Genomic DNA, 19818 nt, shown 5'->3' on the forward strand with positions numbered 1-19818 from the left:
AGGGAAGATAAGTGGTTCCAGCTGGCGCAGACAATCAGGCCGAGATTGGGAAACCACGCCCACACAAACACTGGAGAGAGAGAGAGAGAGAGAGGGGGAGGCAGTGGATTCATGAACCGTGACAATACCCCCCCCCCTAGGAACGCCTCTTGGCGTTCCCAGGCAAATTTACCTGTCGATTGAAATCATCGATAAGGGAGTGATCCAGAATGTCCCTAGCAGGTACCCAACTTCTCTCCTCCGGGCCGTAACCCTCCCAGTCCACCAGGTACTGGAATCCGCGTCCCCTCCTTCTAGAGTCCAAAATACGATTGACAGAAAAGGTGGTTTCCCCATCAACAAGTCGTGGCGGCGGGGGAACCGGGACCGGCGGGTTAATGCGTGCCTGAAACACAGGTTTTATTTTAGACACATGAAAGGTAGGATGAATTCTCCTATACGCCAGAGGAAGCTTGAGCCGGACCGCCACCGGACTAATGATCCTGGTGACTCTGAACGGGCCGATAAATTTGGGGGCAAGCTTGTTCGAAACGGATCGGAGTGGAATGTTCTTAGTAGAAAGCCACACTCTTTGGCCAACGACGTATACCGGAGGCTTCGACCGGTGGCGATCGGCCTTAGCCTTGGTGCGCGCCCCACCCGGAGAAGAGTCTCACGGGCTCTGCTCCATGCGTGACGGCACCTCTGGATGAAAGCGTGAGCGGAGGGAACAGTGACCTCGGACTCCGTACTGGGAAAGATAGGTGGCTGGTAACCTAAACTACACTCAAACGGAGAGAGACCCGTGGCTGCCACTGGCAACGAATTGTGAGCGTACTCAACCATAGAGAGTTGTTGACTCCAGGAAGAGGGATTCTTGGAAACCAAACATCGCAACACTCTCTCCAAATCTTGGTTGGCCCTCTCCGTTTGACCGTTGCTCTGGGGATGAAACCCTGAAGACAGGCTGACACTCGCTCCCAGTAACCTACAAAACTCTTGCCAAAACTTGGACACAAATTGGGGCCCCGGTCAGAAACTACGTCCATCGGCAGGCCATGTAAGCGAAAGACGTGATCCACGACAGTTACCGCTGTCTCCTTGGCAGATGGTAATTTAGGCAAGGGAATAAAATGAGCCGCCTTCGAGAACCGGTCCACCACGGTCAAAACCACCGTCTTGCCCTGGGAGGGCGGGAGGCCGGTAACAAAATCTAGCGCGATGTGGGACCAGGGTCTCGAAGGGACCGACAGCGGTTGGAGTAACCCATCTGGGGGTCGATTAGAAGTCTTCCCAGTGGCACAAACCGAGCAGGCCAAGACAAAACTGTGAATGTCACGAGCCATCAGTGGCCACCAAAAGCGTTGCTTAACCAAAAAGCTAGTGCGGCTGACTCCTGGATGACACGCTACGTTGGAGCAGTGCCCCCACCGAATAACATCGGACCGACACCCCTCCGGCACAAACAACCGATTAGGCGGGCAACCGGGCGGAGGCGTGACCCCCTCTAAGGCCGTTTTGACCCTCGATTCAACCTCCCATGTGAGTGTGGAGACCACTAGGGTCCCGGGTAGGATGCACTCGGGAGTGGATGGGCGTTCGGAATGGTCAAAAATGCGAGAAAGGGAATCGGGTTTGACATTCTTGGAACCCGGGCGATACGAGAGAGAGAAGTCAAAACGTCCGAAAAAGAGTGCCCACCGCGCCTGCCTGGAGTTGAGTCGCTTGGCGGTTCTGATATACTCCAAATTCTTGTGATCGGTCCAAACTATAAAAGGTACCCCCGAACCCTCTAACCAATGGCGCCACTCCTCCAGTGCTAACTTCACTGCCAACAACTCTCTGTTGCCAATGTCGTAGTTGCGTTCCGCAGGTGATAACCGATGGGAAAGGAACGCGCAAGGGTGCATCTTGTTGTCAGAAGAGGAACGTTGGGAAAGTACCGCACCTACCCCCACCTCTGAAGCGTCCACCTCCACCACGAACTGACGCGAGGGATCGGGAGCTATGAGGATAGGAGCCGAAACAAAGCGGCTCTTGAGTTTGGCGAATGCAGCCTCGGCTGTATCGGACCACCTGAACGTCACTCTGGGAGAGGTTAAGGCGGTAAGAGGAGCGACTATCTGGCTAAAGTTGCGAACGAAACGCCGGTAGAAATTGGCGAATCCCAGAAACCTCTGTAGGGCCTTACGGGAATCTGGGCTTGGCCAATCCACCACAGCCTTAACCTTGTCGGGATCCATGCGAATACCTTCAGTCGAGACGATGTAACCTAGGAATGGAACGGACTGTGCATGAAAAATGCATTTCTCCGCCTTGACAAAAAGTCCATTCTCCAACAACCTCTGAAGCACTCGTCTGACGTGTTGAGCGTGTTCCTGGAGAGAAGAAGAAAAATCAGTATGTCATCCAGGTAAACATATATGAACTGATCAATCATATCTCTCAGCACGTCATTGACGAGTGCCTGGAAAACCGCTGGGGAGTTGGATAGCCCAAAAGGCATGACCAAATATTCGAAGTGCCCTCTGGGGGTGTTAAACGCGGTCTTCCATTCGTCCCCCTCCCTTATGCGAACCAAATGATATGCATTACGTAAATCCAACTTAGTAAACACGGATGCTCCCTGTAACCTTTCAAAGGCGGAGGACATCAACGGTAAGGGATAGGTATTCTTCACTGTGATGTTATTCAACCCACGGTAATCAATGCAAGGACGCAGAGATCCGTCCTTCTTCCCCACAAAGAAGAACCCCGCCCCGCTGGAGAAGAGGAAGGACGAATGAATTTAGATGCCAGAGAACCAGCGATGTATCTCTCCATAGCCTCCCTCTCAGGAACAGAAAGTGAATATAACTTGCCTTTAGGCGGAGACTCACCTGGCAATAATTCTATTGCACAGTCATAGGGACGATGCGGAGGAAGGGAAGCAGCACGGGACTTACTGAACACCTCCTTCAGGTCGAGGTATTCAACGGGCACGTTAGACAAATCCACTGACTCCTCTAGAAACACAGAATCAGACACAGACGAACAAGCAGACACTAAACAGGACTCAAGACACTTGTTACTCCACATGGATATAGAGTTATGACCCCAGTCAACTCTGGGGTTGTGTTGGGTGAGCCAAGGGTGGCCGAGAACTAATGGTGCAAGGGGTGAGTCCATGAGTAGGAATGATAGTGTCTCAGTGTGATTGCCAGAAGTGATGAGTGTGATAGGTTCAGTGGTGTGAGAAATGTTGGGGAGTTCTTGACCATTGAGAGCGTTGACGGATATCTTGTGCGTGAGTGAGGTGATAGGGATCTGGAGTTTGTGAGCGAGCTTGAAGTCCATGAAATTACCCTCTGCTCCTGAGTCCAGTAAGGCTTGGGTGTCGTGCGTGTGGGTGGCCCATCTTAGTCTTACCGGGAGGAGAGTAGATGATGAGGTCTTCTCTGTGGTGACACCACCCGATAGTAGCCTCATGTTTACTACCGGGCCTGATCTTTTACCGGGCAGGAGTGGATAAAGTGGCCCGCTCTACCACAGTAGAGACAGAGTCCTTGGGATCTCCGCCTCTCCCTCTCTTCCCGGGAGAGGCGAGCTCTCCCCAGCTGCATTGGTTCGTGAGCGGAAGCTGAACTGGCCGTGTTCCCGACGCTGGCATGCCAGCCCTCCGTGTCGTTATACGGTCTGTTAGGGCATGCTCGGCGGCCAATACGACTCAGACGAGCGTCGACCCTCAGGGCTAGTTCCACTAGTCCATTTAAACTCCTGGGAAGGTCCAGAACATAAATCTCCTTCTGGATCCGGTCCTCCAGCCCATGCAGGAACATGTCCCACTGTGCCTCCTCGTTCCACTGACACTCAGCGGCCAGAGTGCGGAATTGGATGGAGTATTCCGATACTGAATGGTCTCCTTGGCGAAGGTCAGCGAGTAGTCTGGCCGTCTCCCTACCCGCCACGGCCCGATCGAAGACCCTTCTCATCTCCTCGGAGAGTGTCTGGAAAGAGGTGCAGCATGGGTCCTGGTTCGCCCACACCGCCGTTCCCCAGAGAGACGCTTTGCCTGATAGCAGTGTGAGTACGAATGCTACCTTAGACTGTTCACGGTTGAAGGTCCGTGGCTGCAACGAGAAATGCATGGAACATCTCGTAAGAAAGGCTCTGCAATAGTCAGGATCACCTGAATAACCCTCTGGTGTCGGTAGCCGTGGCTCTAGCTGGGAATCCGGCTCTGGCGGGGCGGGTTGAACTGCCGGTGTAGGTGGCGCAGCGGAACCCCTCAGATGTTGCAATTGTTGGGTCAGCTGGGATACCTGCGTCGAAAGGGCTTGTACTGCCCGACCTGTGCTGGAGATGTTCTCCTCTTGTTGATCCATTCTCGTGATACTGCGGGAAAGGAATTCGGTCAGACTCGTTGAACTCGCTGCATCCATGGTCTGGTCAGATCGTTCTGTTACAGCACAGAGGCGGATGCAAGATGCAAGCAACGATGGTTTTAATGAATGTAGTTCACAGCAGCAACATGACAGACAGACTGTACTCAGAAGGAATCCGACCCAGGAACTCGGGTGCATCCTCCGATCATAACGTGCTGAGAAAACCAGGGGAGTGTGTCCGGATGAGTAGGAAGGAGCACAGCAGATAATCCACACAAGACAAGAGCACGGACACACGACACAACCTCAGAGAAGAAACAACGATCTGACAACAAGAAACACTGGTAACAGAACATATAAAGGGAAGATAAGTGGTTCCAGCTGGCGCAGACAATCAGGCCGAGATTGGGAAACCACGCCCACACAAACACTGGAGAGAGAGAGAGAGAGAGAGAGAGAGAGGGGGAGGCAGTGGATTCATGAACCGTGACACAGGGCAGCAAAGCTGGCCCTTAAATGTGGACAGAGAGCTAACATGAATAATATGCATGTAAATCTCTCATGGCTCAAAGTCGAGGAGAGATTGACTTCATCACCACTTGTTTTTGTAAGAAGTGTTGTCATGCTGAATGCACCGTGGTGTCTGTTTAAACTACTTGGACACCCATGCATACACCACAAGACATGCCACCAAAGGTCTCTTCACAGTACCCAAGTCCAGAACAGTCTATGGGAGGCGCACAGTATTACATAGAGCCATGACTACATGGAACTCTATTCCACATCAGGTAAATGATGCAAGTAGTAGAATCAGATTATTTTTATAAAAAACAGATAAAAATACACCTTATAGAACAGCTGGGACTAGGAAGAGACACACACACACATAGGCACAGACACACATACACATGATAAGACATGCACTCTACACACTTACACATGGATTTTGTATTATAGATATGTTGTAGTAGAGTAGTGGCCTGATGGACACGAAATGTGGTGTGAAAAGTGTTATGAAATATAATATTTTATATTGTATATAACTGCCTTAATTAATGTTGCTGTAGCCCATGAAGAGTAGCTGCTGCTTTGGCAGCAGCTAATTAAATACACCTATAAATATGTACATATCTATCTCAATTACCTCGTACCCTGCACCTCGATTTGGTACTGGTACCCTGTATATATAGTCAAGTTATCGTTACTCATTGTGTATTTATTATTACTTTTATTATTAGGCGTTATTACTTTTCCATTATGTATCTATTTTATTTATTTATGCATTGTTGGAAAGGGTCCGTCACTAAACATTTCCCTGTTAGTCTAGACCTGTTGTTTACGAAGCATGTGACGAATACATTTGGATTTGATTGATTTGATTTGACGTAAGAAAGCGCGAGGTAGATGAGGGAGGGGGATGAGGGAGGAAGGAGAGAAGAGGGTTGTCGAGCTGAGCTTTCATAGTCCAATCACTCTCCTCGCGCCAGACAGAGAACAAGTCAACGGGAATCTTGACCAGGGTAGGTTTCATCACCATACGTTTTCTATCTTTGAACTATTGCGTGTGCCTCGCATTAACATAGAGATAAATTAATCACATTGCGTTGTGTTGTGCTTTTTCTGTAATATACAATTAATAACTTTTAAGTAAGTATAATATATTGAAATAGACTATTCTTCGGCTAATTTTACTGAGTGAAAACATATTTGGCTGCAATTAAAACAGTTTTGAATGTATTGGTTGTACTCTAGGCGAATTTTATTCTAAAACTTGAATGCATTTTGGAAAGTTCCAGTTGCAATGGAATGTCTGTACATCGAAAGGGATTTAAACAAGCGCGTCTTGACTGCATGCAGCCGTTATGACAAGCCCAGAATCCCTGGATGTGACAAAAATACCTCGGTTCAGAATAAATTAATGTGGTTTCCATCGCGTGGATAAATTGTTGGCTTTGCTTAACTTAACGCACTCCAATTGACGTGCGGATAATGGCTCATGAAGCGTTTTGTTTGTTTCCTCCTATAGCGCAACTTTCACCACAACAAGAAAATGTGAACACAAGCCCTGTCACATAAAGACGACTCGACTCAAGGCGCCCCACATAAATCAGTACCTTAGACAGCGACACCCGGCCGTTATCAGCATCTCCAACAGGGCGGAAAGCACACAGTCCCCTGCACTCGGCTGTCCTACCAGAGCACAACCAAGGCATGCAGTTCCGTGAATGACGATTCTCTCTATCAGAGCGCAATGGGTTTCAGAAGCGCTGCTATTAATGATATACTTAACTAATTGCGTCTTGCATACTGATGCTATTCATTCTTCTAGCCAGTATGGTAACAGTATCGATCGTGAGAGGACCAACGCGAGTGGCAGGTGACGAGGGTTGTAACAGCCTTGTTGGATTGAGAGCCTGAGAGCCCTATCACATTCACTTCACTACCAAGTCAGAGAAGATCACAAGCGTCGCGTCGGAAGTGAATTGACAGGTTAGACACACCATGGGGATAAGGCACCTTTTGCTGCTCGTCATATACCTGGATCCCCTGAGCGTTCTCTGCGCCGGGACAGGAGGCAAGAAGATGAAACCCGTGACCAAGCGGACTCCCAAGGCGAAAGACACCAACATCACCGCGGTGATCCCCACCGCCGCGCCGCAAAAGAACACGACCAAGGACTACGATACGTGCACGGGTTACTACGACGTGAGCGGACAATTTGACAGAGAGTTTGCGTGTAACAACACGGTTCACCGCTACTGCTGCGGGTCCTGCTTCCTGCGGTTCTGTTGCCAGGAAAAAGAAAAACGAGTGGATCAGTCAAGCTGTAAAAACTACAACAAGCCGGACTGGGTGAAAACGCCCCCCCCGTCACCAGCCTCGACGGGACAGCCTTTTGACCCGAGTATGGACCAGACGAACACTGCAGTGTACATCACCTGTGGGATCATAGCTTTTATTTTAGTGGTGGGAGTTTCGGCTAAAGTTGCCTATGACAAAGCCACAGAGCCTCCTCAGGAAATGAATATCCATAGGTAAGTCAGAATGAATGACTTAATAAATGAATGAATGAATGAACGAACGAACGAATGAATATACATGTCTGCTTGGGTGCAAAGCTCCGTTTTATATGAAACATGATGAAACATGATCTGGTCTTTTATGTCTTGAGAGAAAAATGTCAATGTGGTTGAACATATCATTCTGTATTGAAGTCATGGTCACATGCAGTATAAAATATTTTATGGATAATCTGAGTGTGATAATTAACCTGACATATAATATAGTTCATATGGGTCTTATCCACAACCCCCAGCAGTCTAAACCCTTATACTAAAAGGTCTGACCCTTGAACTAAGAAGACTAGTCACACCTTGAAAATAATTGTGATGACAATTATGGGTCAGAGGTCAGAGTTCATTGGAACATGGTCACGTGAGATTGAATACATATTTGACCTCCATTTTACATGATGTACTGTGAGGTGGTCGCGTGTCTCTTCCTGGTACAGTAGGCTACAGATAAAGATGTTTCTATATGAAAAAACACTAGACTTTTTACCAGGTTGAGCTATGTCCTGCTTTATACAAATCATTTCATCACCCACTACCAGAATGCTATTAAATCTGGTACACTAGGCTAGTTTATACACACAATAAATGATGTATATCATTACAAACCAAAGAACCCCCATCTGTACAATTTAGAACCATCGTGTGTGTGTAAACTAGCCTAGTGTACCAGATGGCATTCTGGCATTTACTCTCAATTCCGTATATACAATTAAATATAATAAAAACAAATGCATGTGCCATTTGGTGCTATAAAGAACCCTGCTCATAAGGTTCTAAATGGAACTTGTATGGTGCTATAAAGAACCCTGCTCACAAGGTTCTAAATTGAACTTGTATGGTGCTATAAAGAACCCTGCTCACAAGGTTCTAAATGGAACTTGTATGGTGCTATAAAGAACCCTTCTCACAAGGTTCTAAATGGAACTTGTATGGTGCTATAAAGAACCCTGCTCACAAGGTTCTAAATGGAAATTGTATGGTGCTATAAAGAACCCTTCTCACAAGGTTCTAAATGGAACTTGTATGGTGCTATAAAGAACCCTGCTCACAAGGTTCTAAATGGAACTTGTATGGTGCTATAAAGAACACTTTCCTATGGTTTTACGAAGAACCATTAGTTCTATATAGCACCAAAAAAGGGTTCCGCTATGGTTACAACCCTTTTTGGGGCCATATAGAATGCTTTTTTATGGTTCTTTATAGAACCATCATGGAAGAATGGTTCTCAACCTGAAATGTTCTTTGTAGATCATTTCGTGGAAACATACATGGTTATTTGTTCTGTTCAGCCATATTTTACTGTTAAACTTCCATAGGTGTTACTGTGTTAATTAGCAACTTAAGTGAGCAACCTCTTGAACAGCTTGGGTCCATGAGAAAATAAATACAGAGTGATTTAATCATCCATTCTCAATTGATGCAAAACATTGTTACTATATAAAGTCATAACTAACACTACTCATTAGATAAACTGGAATGAGACTTTGACTCACGGTTGCACAAAAAAAAGCTATGCCTAAACCACACCCCAAAATATTCTAATGAGCCTCCTCCCCTACATTTTATTTATCACTAAAAGAGCAAAGAATAATTTTGTGAACTGTAAAGAACCATTGAAGGGCTCAAATGGTTCATTGAGTCATTATGGTTCCACATAGAACCATTAGCCTTCCCAAAGAAACCTTGAGGAACATTTTTTTTTGTACACATGAAAGACCAAAGTAATTGCAGAGGTGTTCAAAGGGAAATATTTACATGATTTGGGAAAGCTTGCATGTCAGTTGTGTGGTGAAGGACTGATCCTATTGATGTATATTTGATGTATTTTTTGTTGTTGTTTTTGGTTGTTTCACTGCAGGTGTTGAGACAAATCTAGTTTCTGCATCATAACATCAAGTCGTATGTAATACTATGATGAGCACTGACAGTGCATCATCCCTTCAAATGCAAACAGATAAATCCAGACGCACAACAACGTCTATACACATTTCCCTCGTAAAATACTCATAAAATGACAAGGCCTTTGCTAAGTCAAAACAAACCCTATTGCCATAGACCATAAATTAGAAAATAAAACCTCTAATCCAACCCCTCTCACCCTGACCTAACTCTAGTCCCATAGCAGCTATCACACCAACACGTTCTCTGTGGTGGTGGTGGTGGTGGTGTGCATTCTCAGACTGCAGTGGTGAACTGACATGGGTTAAACAAGGCTATGTTGGAGTGGCGGTCTGCAGTTATGTGTTTTCTCAGCTGTTTCCCGTCTCCCTCTGGGGCTTTTGCAACCTTACGTTTAACCACAGACTAGTGGACAACACATGATGCTGGAGAGCACACATCAATGAGTAACCGCTGATACACATTGTAGTCTCCCGCTATGAAGCATGGTCCTTTTACACATGCACGGCGCAACACTGGAGTAATCTAGAGACATTCAAAAATGTGTCACGCACAGGCGTCCGGTGGAACGATATCAACGGAATGGTATCAAACACATGGCTTCCATGTGTTTAATATCATCCCGTCCACTCCTGTTATGAGCCGTTCTCCCCTCTGCAGCCTCCTGTTGTATAACATTAAGGTTAGAGTGTCACTGGAGTTGCCTGACTTGTCTGCACCACAGCAAATCCAATGATAAATACATAACAGCAGAACTCAGATGTGAAATAAATAAAAACAGGGACAATATTTATAGAACAGGAAAGGTTGCCGCTGTATATATATTTGTCACGCACAAGGCTTCGAGCAATCGCAGCAATGCAAACATAATTTGATTTCCTCCTCTTCAAAAAGCTCAGCCAGAAAACAACAACTATTTGTGTTATTTTCTGTCATGATGCTGTTGAATTTTTCCGTTCCCTCTCTCCCCTCTCCTTCTCACCCTCGAGGGGTGCCATACCTCCGTATGCACCTGGTGTCGGCCTGAAAAACACTCCAATCCAACCCAATTATAACGGCTTCTCATAAACACAACTATGCTTCTGTTTCTGTTGTTAGTATATGTGTTACCTTCACTGTTTTGTCAGTAGAGTGGATGTCCACACCCCCGCGGACATCTAATTAGCATAATACAAAAGCCCATAGAATCTGTCCGTTTAAGTGAGACGTATCTATCTTGGGCTTGCGTCCTCAATCCACAGCATCTGCCAATGCCGGTCCTCTGCATCTGTGGTGAAAGGTGGCAGAGCGACAGTGGGGTTTGTCAGAGAAAATGTAGTGCCTAAAAAGGGGTTAAATGTGGGTCAAATAAATATAAAAATTATTTGCTTATCTATCGTATATCTCTCAGATATAAGACAGACACTTCAAAACGTACCTCCTTTTGATGTATTTTTTTGGACGGTCTGTTTTGCCATATATGATTATGTTATTCAATGAGTTTCTATGGGGTAATAGCAGTAATACCAAATTCAATATTTCATCAAGCATTTTTTTTTCTTCCAAAAACAAATTATACTATACAGGGTTCCTAAAATTCCAAACAAATATCTAAACGATCCTTCTTATGACCTTCTTATATGTTAGCACAGTAGAAACCCATCTCCGGGACCTTATACCTCAGGGGGGTTTATAATGGTTCTCTATAACCATTCAGTGCCAAGAAAAAACTGAACTCTCACTCACCTTGGAAACGTCAATGCTTGGAGAAGTGAGTTAAATAGACGTATCAGTGACTTTTGGTGCACAAACCTTTTTTTAAATCAAAACATGCCATTTTCTTCTCTGTGTCCCCAGGGCCCTTGCTGACATCCTGAGGCAACAGGGGCCCATTCCCATATCGCAATATGACTGTGAGAACTTTTCGGCCATGAACGGCTCTCCCAAAGACAACACTCCTCAACAAACCTCCTCCAAGAACCACTACACCCCTGTCCACCAGTCCAAGTCCAACCACGGTACGTGACCTTTATAGGTACATATATTCAACTGTTTTTCGGTAAATATCTTCAAAGACACATTGGTGAAGTATTATGGGCATATTGGGTGAAGTGTGCGAATGTGTTGGTGCATAATCACTATGTTTCCAGTAGGGCTGCGTGGGTACAATCACTGGGAAAACCAAGCCACGATTGTTTTTCTCTCCGCATTGCAACCTATGCGTTGTGATAATTGCGCTGTTTGCTCTATCACCTGTTAGTTCATATGCCTTGCCACTGTGCTATATAGGCCCAAGGCCAAGAGAAAAAGAAGACGCAGTGGAAAATCAATTCAACTACACCTTTTGTTTCATCCCAAAACCATAGAGCAACATCTTCCCGTGAAGTCTATAAAACATATTGCGTATAACAAACAGTTACATGACCTACAGCATGGTCAAGCAAGGTAATGTTTCTGACATTTTCAGACTATTAAACAACTATTGATTTAGAACCACAGAGAGTTACCGCAAGTCGCAAAGAAAACAGGAGCTGCCTCCACTATTCCAGCATCATTTTAACTACAACATTTCAACATCATCAAATCACCTCTGCCTAGTCCCATACAGTGACAACTAAAAGATTCACAAAACAATTTAGTCCAATCAACGTATACTAAATATCATATGACTGTCCATGGTACTAATTTGTGTGTGTGTGTGTGTGTGTGTGTGTGTGTGTGTGTGTGTGCTTGCAAGAAGAAAAAATATTGACTCACCCTACTTCGGATTCGCCATTATAATCATTGGCCAGTACAAAGAATTAAGTAAAACCACAAGTCCAAATCCCTATTCCTCTATGGCTAATTTAGGAAATAGATTGTGTTAGTTAGCTCGCTAGCCTTTGGAGGACAACACAACGAGATGCAACAATTACATTTATTTCTGTCAACAACGACATTTGGCTTTTGATATGATGTGATCCAAACTGGATTCCCTTGATACTTTCTTTCGGTGCGCCAGGATCATTCACAGTTGAGCTGAATGCTGATTGGCTATTATTTTATTATTTTTGTTCATCAATGCTATGCAGGCTTCTCTTGCATTGAATGCTACTGGCGGCAACAATGTCATACCCTTTTGGACCAGACGCATCAGATAAATGGTGTGTACACATCAAGACAGAGGGGGCGCTGTTTTGCTTGCTTGGATGCTTTCTCCGGTCAGATACATTCAGCCTCTTGCGAATTAAAGGAAAATTATAAAATACAGAGAGATGATAGATACATATTTTCTCTGGGGGGGGGCAGGCTTTCATTGGAATCCATGAGTACATGCCACTGTGTGCTTCATTACTTTGTGTGTGTGTGTGTGTGTGTGTGTGTTTATATGAGCAGTTGTGTGTTAACTCAGTTTCTGTGTGTATGAGAGCACACATTGTGTGTTTATTCAGTTTCTGTGTGTATGAGAGCACACATTGTGTGTTTATTCGGTTTCTGTGTGTATGAGAGCACACATTGTGTGTTTATTCAGTTTCTGTGTGTACGAGAGCACACCTTGTGAGTTTATTCGGTTTCTGTGTGTATGAGAGCACACATTGGGTGTTTATTCAGTTTCTGTGTGTATGAGAGAACACATTGGGTGTTTATTCAGTTTCTGTGTGTATGAGAGCACACACTGTGTGTTTATTCAGTTTATGTGTGTATGAGAGCACACATTGGGTGTTTATTCAGTTTCTGTGTGTATGAGAGCACACACTGTGTTTATTCAGTTTCTGTGTGTATGAGAGCACACATTGTGTTTATTCAGTTTCTGTGTGTATGAGAGCACACACTGTGTTTATTCAGTTTCTGTGTGTGAGAGCACACACTGTGTTTATTCAGTTTCTGTGTGTGAGACACACACTGTGTTTATTCAGTTTCTGTGTGTGAGACACACACTGTGTTTATTCAGTTTCTGTGTGTGAGACACACTGTGTCCACAGCTGCGTTCCCTGTCAGTGGTATAATCTCTTATGTATACATCCCGTAATCATCCAATTTGTGCAAGAGAGAGAAAGGTAGGGTTAGAGACAGTAGAGAGAGAAAGGTAGGGTTAGAGACAGTAGAGAGAGAAAGGTAGGGTTAGAGACAGTAGAGAGAAAAGTAGGGTTAGAGACAGTAGAGAGAGAAAGGTAGGGTTAGAGACAGTAGAGAGAGAAAGGTAGGGTTAGAGACAGTAGAGAGAAAAGTAGGGTTAGAGACAGTAGAGAGAGAAAGGTAGGGTTAGAGACAGTAGAGAGAGAAAGGTAGGGTTAGAGACAGTAGAGAGAAAAGTAGGGTTAGAGACAGTAGAGAGAGAAAGGTAGGGTTAGAGACAGTAGAGAGAGAAAGGTAGGGTTAGAGACAGTAGAGGGAAAAGTAGGGTTAGAGACAGTAGAGAGAGAAAGGTAGGGTTAGAGACAGTAGAGAGAGAAAGGTAGGGTTAGAGACAGTAGAGAGAAAAGTAGGGTTAGAGACAGTAGAGAGAGAAAGGTAGGGTTAGAGACAGTAGAGAGAGAAAGGTAGGGTTAGAGACAGTAGAGAGAAAAGTAGGGTTAGAGACAGTAGAGAGAGAAAGGTAGGGTTAGAGACAGTAGAGAGAGAAAGGTAGGGTTAGAGACAGTAGAGAGAAAAGTAGGGTTAGAGACAGTAGAGAGAAAGGTAGGGTAAGAGACAGTAGAGAGAAAGGTAGGGTTAGAGACAGTAGAGAGAGAGAGAGAAAGGTAGGGTTAGAGACAGTAGAGAGAGAGAGGAATAGAGACAGTAGAGAGAGAGATGGAGAGAGAAAGGTAGGGTTAGAGACAGAGAGAGAGAGGAATAGAGACAGTAGAGAGAGAGAGACGGAGAGAGAGAGAGGAAGGTAGGGTTAGAGACAGTGGAGAGCGAGAGGAATAGAGACAGTAGAGAGAGAGAGACGGAGAGAGAGAGGGAGAGAGACAGTAGGGAGAGAGAGGAAGGTAGGGTTAGAGACAGTGGAGAGCGAGAGGAATAGAGACAGTAGAGAGAGAGGAATAGAGACAGTAGAGAGAGAGAGGAATAGAGACAGTAGAGAGAGACGGAGAGAGAAGAGGGAGAGAGACAGTAGGGAGAGAGGGGAAGGTAGGGTTAGAGACAGTGGAGAGCGAGAGGAATAGAGACAGTAGAGAGAGAGAGACGGAGAGAGAGAGGGAGAGAGACAGAAAGAGGGCCTGTCAGTGTAGATAACTGTGGCTAGCAAGGGAACGGGCCCGGGCAATCTCTGGCAGGGTGGAAACGTTAGACGCTGGCACACAGAGACCGCAGTGAGACCGTGACCGCTCGGCACGCGGAGTAACGTGATTCGACAACAAGGCTGGGAAATGGGAACAGAACACCACTGACAGGGTGTACTCTGGGGTATGGGCTCTCTGAAGAGATACAGTTAACGTGAGACAGCTTCGTGGTTGCAGGATTGTGAAGCAGGTCTGAGTCGGGGGAGAGGGAGAGGGAGAGAGAGAGACAGAGGGAGAGAGAGAGAGATGGAGAAAGGAAGAAATGATCAGTCTATAATTTTAATGGTAGGTTTATTTGGGACAGTGGGACAAAACATCCAGAAAAACGCATGTCAAAAATGTTATAAATTGATTTGCATTTTAATGAGGGAAATAACTATTTGACCCCCTCTCAATCAGAAAGATTTCTGGCTCCCAGGTGTCTTTTATACAGGTAACGATCTGAGATTAGGGCACACTCTTAAAGGGAGTGCTCCAAATCTCAGCTTGTTACCTGTATATAAGACACCTGTCCACAGAAGCAATCAATCAATCAGATTCCAAACTCTCCACCATGGCCAAGACCAAAGAGCTCTCCAAGGATGTCAGGGACAAGATTGTAAACCTACACAAGGCTGAAAAAGGCTACAAGACCATCGCCAAGCAGCTTGGTGAGAAGATGACAACAGTTGCTGCGATTATTCTCAAATGGAAGAAACAAAAGAACTGTCAATCTCCCTCAGCCTGGGGCTCCATGCAAGATCTCACCTTGTGGAGTTGCAATGATCATGAGAACGGTGAGGAATCAGCCCAGAACTACACGGGAGGATCTTGTCAATGTTCAAGGCAGCTGGTACCATAGTCACCAAGAAAACAATTGGTAACACACTACGCCTTGAAGGACTGAAATCCTGCAGCGCCCGCAAGGTCCCCCTGCTCAAGAAAGCACATATACATGCCCGTTTGAAGTTTTCCAATGAACATCTGAATGATTCAGAGGACAACTCGGCGAAAGTGTTGTGGTCAGATGAGACCAAAATGGAGCTCTTTGGCATCAACTCAACTCGCCGTGTTTGGAGGAGGTGGAATTCTGCCTATGACCCCAAGAACACCATCCCCACCGTCAAACATGGAGGTGGAAACATTATGCTTTGGGGGTGTTTTTCTGCTAAGGGGACAGGACAGCTTCACCGCATCAAAGGGACAATGGACGGGGCCATGTACCGTCAAATCTTGGGTGAGAACCTCCTTCCCTCAGCCAGGGCATTGAAAATGGGTCGTGGATGGGTATTCCAGCATGACAATGACCCAAAACACACTGCCAAGGCAACAAATGAGTGGCTCAAGATGAAGCACATTAAGGTCCTGGAGTGGCCTAGCCAGTCTCCAGACCTTAATCCCATTGAAAATCTGTGGAGGGAGCTGAAGGTTTGAGTTGCCCAACGTCAGCCTCGAAACCTTAATGACTTGGAGAAGATCTGCAAAGAGGAGTGGGACAAAATCCCTCCTGAGATGTGTGCAAACCTGGTGGCCAACTACAGGAAACGTCTGACCTCTGACCTCCAACAAGGGTTTTGCCACCAAGTACTAAGTCATGTTTTGCAGAGGGGTCAAATACTTATTTCCCTCATTAAAATGCAATTCAATTTATAACATTTTTGACATGCGTTTTTCTGGATTTTTTGTCCCATAAACCTACCATTAAAATTATAGACTGATCATTTCTTTGTCAGTGGGCAAATGTACAAAATCAGCAGGGGATCAAATACTTTTTTCCCTCACTGTATGAGGCACTCGAGTATGCTCAAATGCCAGGATGTCATACTCACTTCTGATTTTCATCTAGTACAAATTCACTGCATGCTATTGAGGAAGATAATCAGCTTTTCAAGTGTGTTTGGCAACAGCTGATAATCAGATCGGGGCTGTAGCAAAACGAACAACTGGAGGGAAACAATTTAGATTACACATTCTCAGTATGTTTGAGTATTGTATTAGATTACACATTCTCAGTATGGGGGGAGTCTAGTATTAGATAATACATTCTCAGTATGTTTGAGTATTGTACTATATTACACATTCTCAGTATAGGGGAGTCTAGTATTAGATAATACATTCTCAGTATGTTTGAGTATTGTACTATATTACACATTCTCAGTATAGGGGAGTCTAGTATTAGATAATACATTCTCAGTATGGGGGAGTCTAGTATTAGATTATACATTCTCAGTATGGGTGAGTATTGTATTAGATTACACATTCTCAGTATGTTTGAGTATTGTATTAGATTACACATTCTCAGTATGGGGGGAGTCTAGTATTAGATAATACATTCTCAGTATGTTTGAGTATTGTACTATATTACACATTCTCAGTATGTTTGAGTATTGTATTAGATTACACATTCTCAGTATGGGGGAGTCTAGTATTAGATAATACATTCTCAGTATGTTTGAGTATTGTACTATATTACACATTCTCAGTATGGGGGAGTCTAGTATTAGATTACACATTCTCAGTATGGGGGAGTCTAGTATTAGATTATATAATCTCAGTATGGGGGAGTCTAGTATGTTGCTGGTTGTTGCTTACTGAACAGTTCTACGTAGTATATATTAAGGTTAGCACATAGTGCAGTCATGGCCAAAAGTTGAGAAACACACACGTTTGCTGCTTCAGTGTCTTTAGATATTTTTGTCAGATGGTGCTATGGAATACTGAAGTATAATTACAAGCATTTCATAAGTGTCAAAGGCTTTTATTGACAATTACATGAAGTTGATGCGAAGTGGCAATATTTGCAGTGTTGACCCTTCTTTTTCAAGACCTCTGGAATCCGCCCTGGCATGCTGTCAATTAACTTCTGGGCCACATCCTGACTGATGGCAGCCCATTCTTGCATAATCAATGCTAGGAGTTTGTCAGAATTTGTGGGGTTTTGTTTGTCCACCTGCCTCTTGAGGATTGATCACAAATTCTCAATGGGATTAAGGTCTGGGGAGTTTCCTGGCCATAGACCCAAAATATCGATGCTTTGTTCCCCGAGCCACTTACTTATCACTTTTGTCTTATGGAAAGGTGGTCCATCATGCTCGAAAAGGCATTGTTCATCACTAAACGGTTCCTGGATGGTTGGGAGAAGTTGCTCTTGGAGGATGTGTTGGTACCATTCTTTATTCACGGTGTTCTTAGGCAAAATTGTGAGTGAGCCCACTGCCTTGGCTGAGAAGCAACCCCACACATGAATGGTCTCAGGATGCTTTACTGTTGGCATGACACAGGACTGATGGTAGCGCTCACCTTGTCTTCTTCAGGCAAGTTTTTTTCTGGATGCCCCAAACAATCAGAAAGGGGATTCATCAGAGAAAATGACTTTACCTGAGTCCTCAGCAGTCCAATCCCTGTACCTTTTGCAGAATATCAGTCTGTCCCTGATGTTTTTCCTGGAGAGAAGTGGCTTCTTTTCTGCCATTCTTGACACCAGGCCATCCTTTAAAACTCTTTGCCTCACTGTGCGTGCTGATGCACTCACACCTGCCTGCTGCCATTTCTGAGCAAGGTATGTACTGGTGGTGCCCGATCCCGCAGTTGAATCAACTTTAGGAGACGGTCCTGACACTTGCTGGACTTTCTTGCGCGCCCTGAAGCCTTCTTCACAACAATTGAACCGCTCTCCTTGAAGTTCTTGATGATCCGATAAATGGTTGATTTAGGTGCAATCTTACTGGCAGCAATATCCTTGCCTGTGAAGCCCTTTTTTTGTGCAAAGCAATGATGACATCCGTAATTATTCCTTGCAGGTAACCATGATTGACAGAGGAAGAACAATAATTCCAAGCACCACCCTCCCTTTGAAGCTTCCAGTCTGTTATTCAAAATCAATCAGCATGACAGAGTGATCTCCAGCCTTGTCCTCGTCAACACTCACACTTGTGTTAACGAGAAAATCACTGACATGATGTCAGCTGGTCCATTTGTGGCAGGGCTGAAATGCAGTGGAAATGGTTTTTGGGGGATTCAGTTCATTTGCATGGCAAAGAGGGACTTTGCAATTAATTGCAATTCATCTGATCACTCTTCATAACATTCTGGAGTATATGCAAATTGCCATCATACAAACTGAGGCAGCATACTTTGTGAAAGTTAACATTTGTGTCTTTCTCAAAACTTTTGGCCACGACTGTAGTCGTTTTAGTTTTAGTACGGAGACAGATTTCGGACACGGCCAGAGATAGAGGTGTGCTCAGGTTTCAGTTTCCACCTCAAAACAACAAGAGAGAAAGGTAAGATCGACAGACAGCCCTAAAAACCCACTCGCGTAGACAAAAAATACATGTGGAGACACACAGCTGGACAGACGGACGGACGGACGGACGGACGGATGGACGGACGGTTTGAGCGTGTCGACCCCAGTATGCTCCCAGTCAGAGGTCCCGTTTGTCTCCCTGATTCACTGTATCAATCTAGTCCTGATGTTAGGGCCCAACGAGCCATGCCAGGGAAGGGAGGAAAGGGAGAACGCGCAGCCACCTAGGGCTGTGGTGGTCATCACATTTTGTTAGCTGGTGATTGTCAAGCAAATAACTGCTGGTCTCACTGTAATTGACCGTTAATTAACATCAACACATTTAGCATCTCCTGGCTTCCACACATAGCCTACAAGCCACTGACGCAGACCATAGGAACATCTACATTTTAAAAAGTCTAATAAATCCATGTAAAACAACCTACACCTTCACAATCTATCCATTATTGATTTTAGACAGGTCTAAAGAAACATGATATGAAGAAAATGCAGTCTATTTCAGAAGAACAGAATAGCATATTCTGAGTTATCCTTATGTTAGTCACTGATCTGTCATATGGCTCTGGGCTAGTTAATTTAGCAGACAAGATTTGCTTTGAATTCCATGGCATTATTTTACATTATTTTATAGTATGCAAAATACAATTGAACACAGCTGAATAAAATAGAAAGGATATTTTTCTCCAAACTAATTATGAGGGAATACGAACATGAGGCTATTCTGTGTTGAGAGGTTAACAAAGAAACTGGTCCTCTTATATGCTTCATTTGGACTTATTTATGTAACTTTAGTTGTGATACAAATGTTGCGCTATATATTTTAACATTTTTAACACATTCTAAGGCTGCATGATGCAACTCTAATGATGATTTGAATAAAGTCTCATGATTTGTTTTTTTTCTGCGCAGGCTTGCACACACTTCATCAGTCTCTCATTTTGACAATTTAACAAGCACTTGACAATGCCTCGTATTTCCTGGTGGCATCC

The 19818-nt window shown here is 44.7% G+C and overlaps 1 protein-coding gene across 2 annotated transcripts in view; it reads left to right on the forward strand.

Moving 5' to 3' along the window:
• Positions 1 to 5815: 5815 nt before the first annotated feature.
• Positions 5816 to 19818, forward strand: part of LOC135505214 (protein shisa-6-like) — a 120961-nt gene continuing 106958 nt past the window's right edge. For both annotated transcript variants that reach the window (XM_064924389.1, XM_064924388.1), the window contains exons 1-3: positions 5816 to 5863; positions 6370 to 7378; positions 11153 to 11313. In XM_064924389.1, coding sequence (XP_064780461.1) covers positions 6846 to 7378; positions 11153 to 11313 — 694 coding nt within the window. In that variant the 5' untranslated portion in view covers positions 5816 to 5863; positions 6370 to 6845. The remainder of the gene's footprint in view (positions 5864 to 6369; positions 7379 to 11152; positions 11314 to 19818) is intronic.

Source organism: Oncorhynchus masou, chromosome 18, assembly GCF_036934945.1.
Source record: "Oncorhynchus masou masou isolate Uvic2021 chromosome 18, UVic_Omas_1.1, whole genome shotgun sequence".
Lineage (NCBI taxonomy): Eukaryota > Metazoa > Chordata > Actinopteri > Salmoniformes > Salmonidae > Oncorhynchus > Oncorhynchus masou.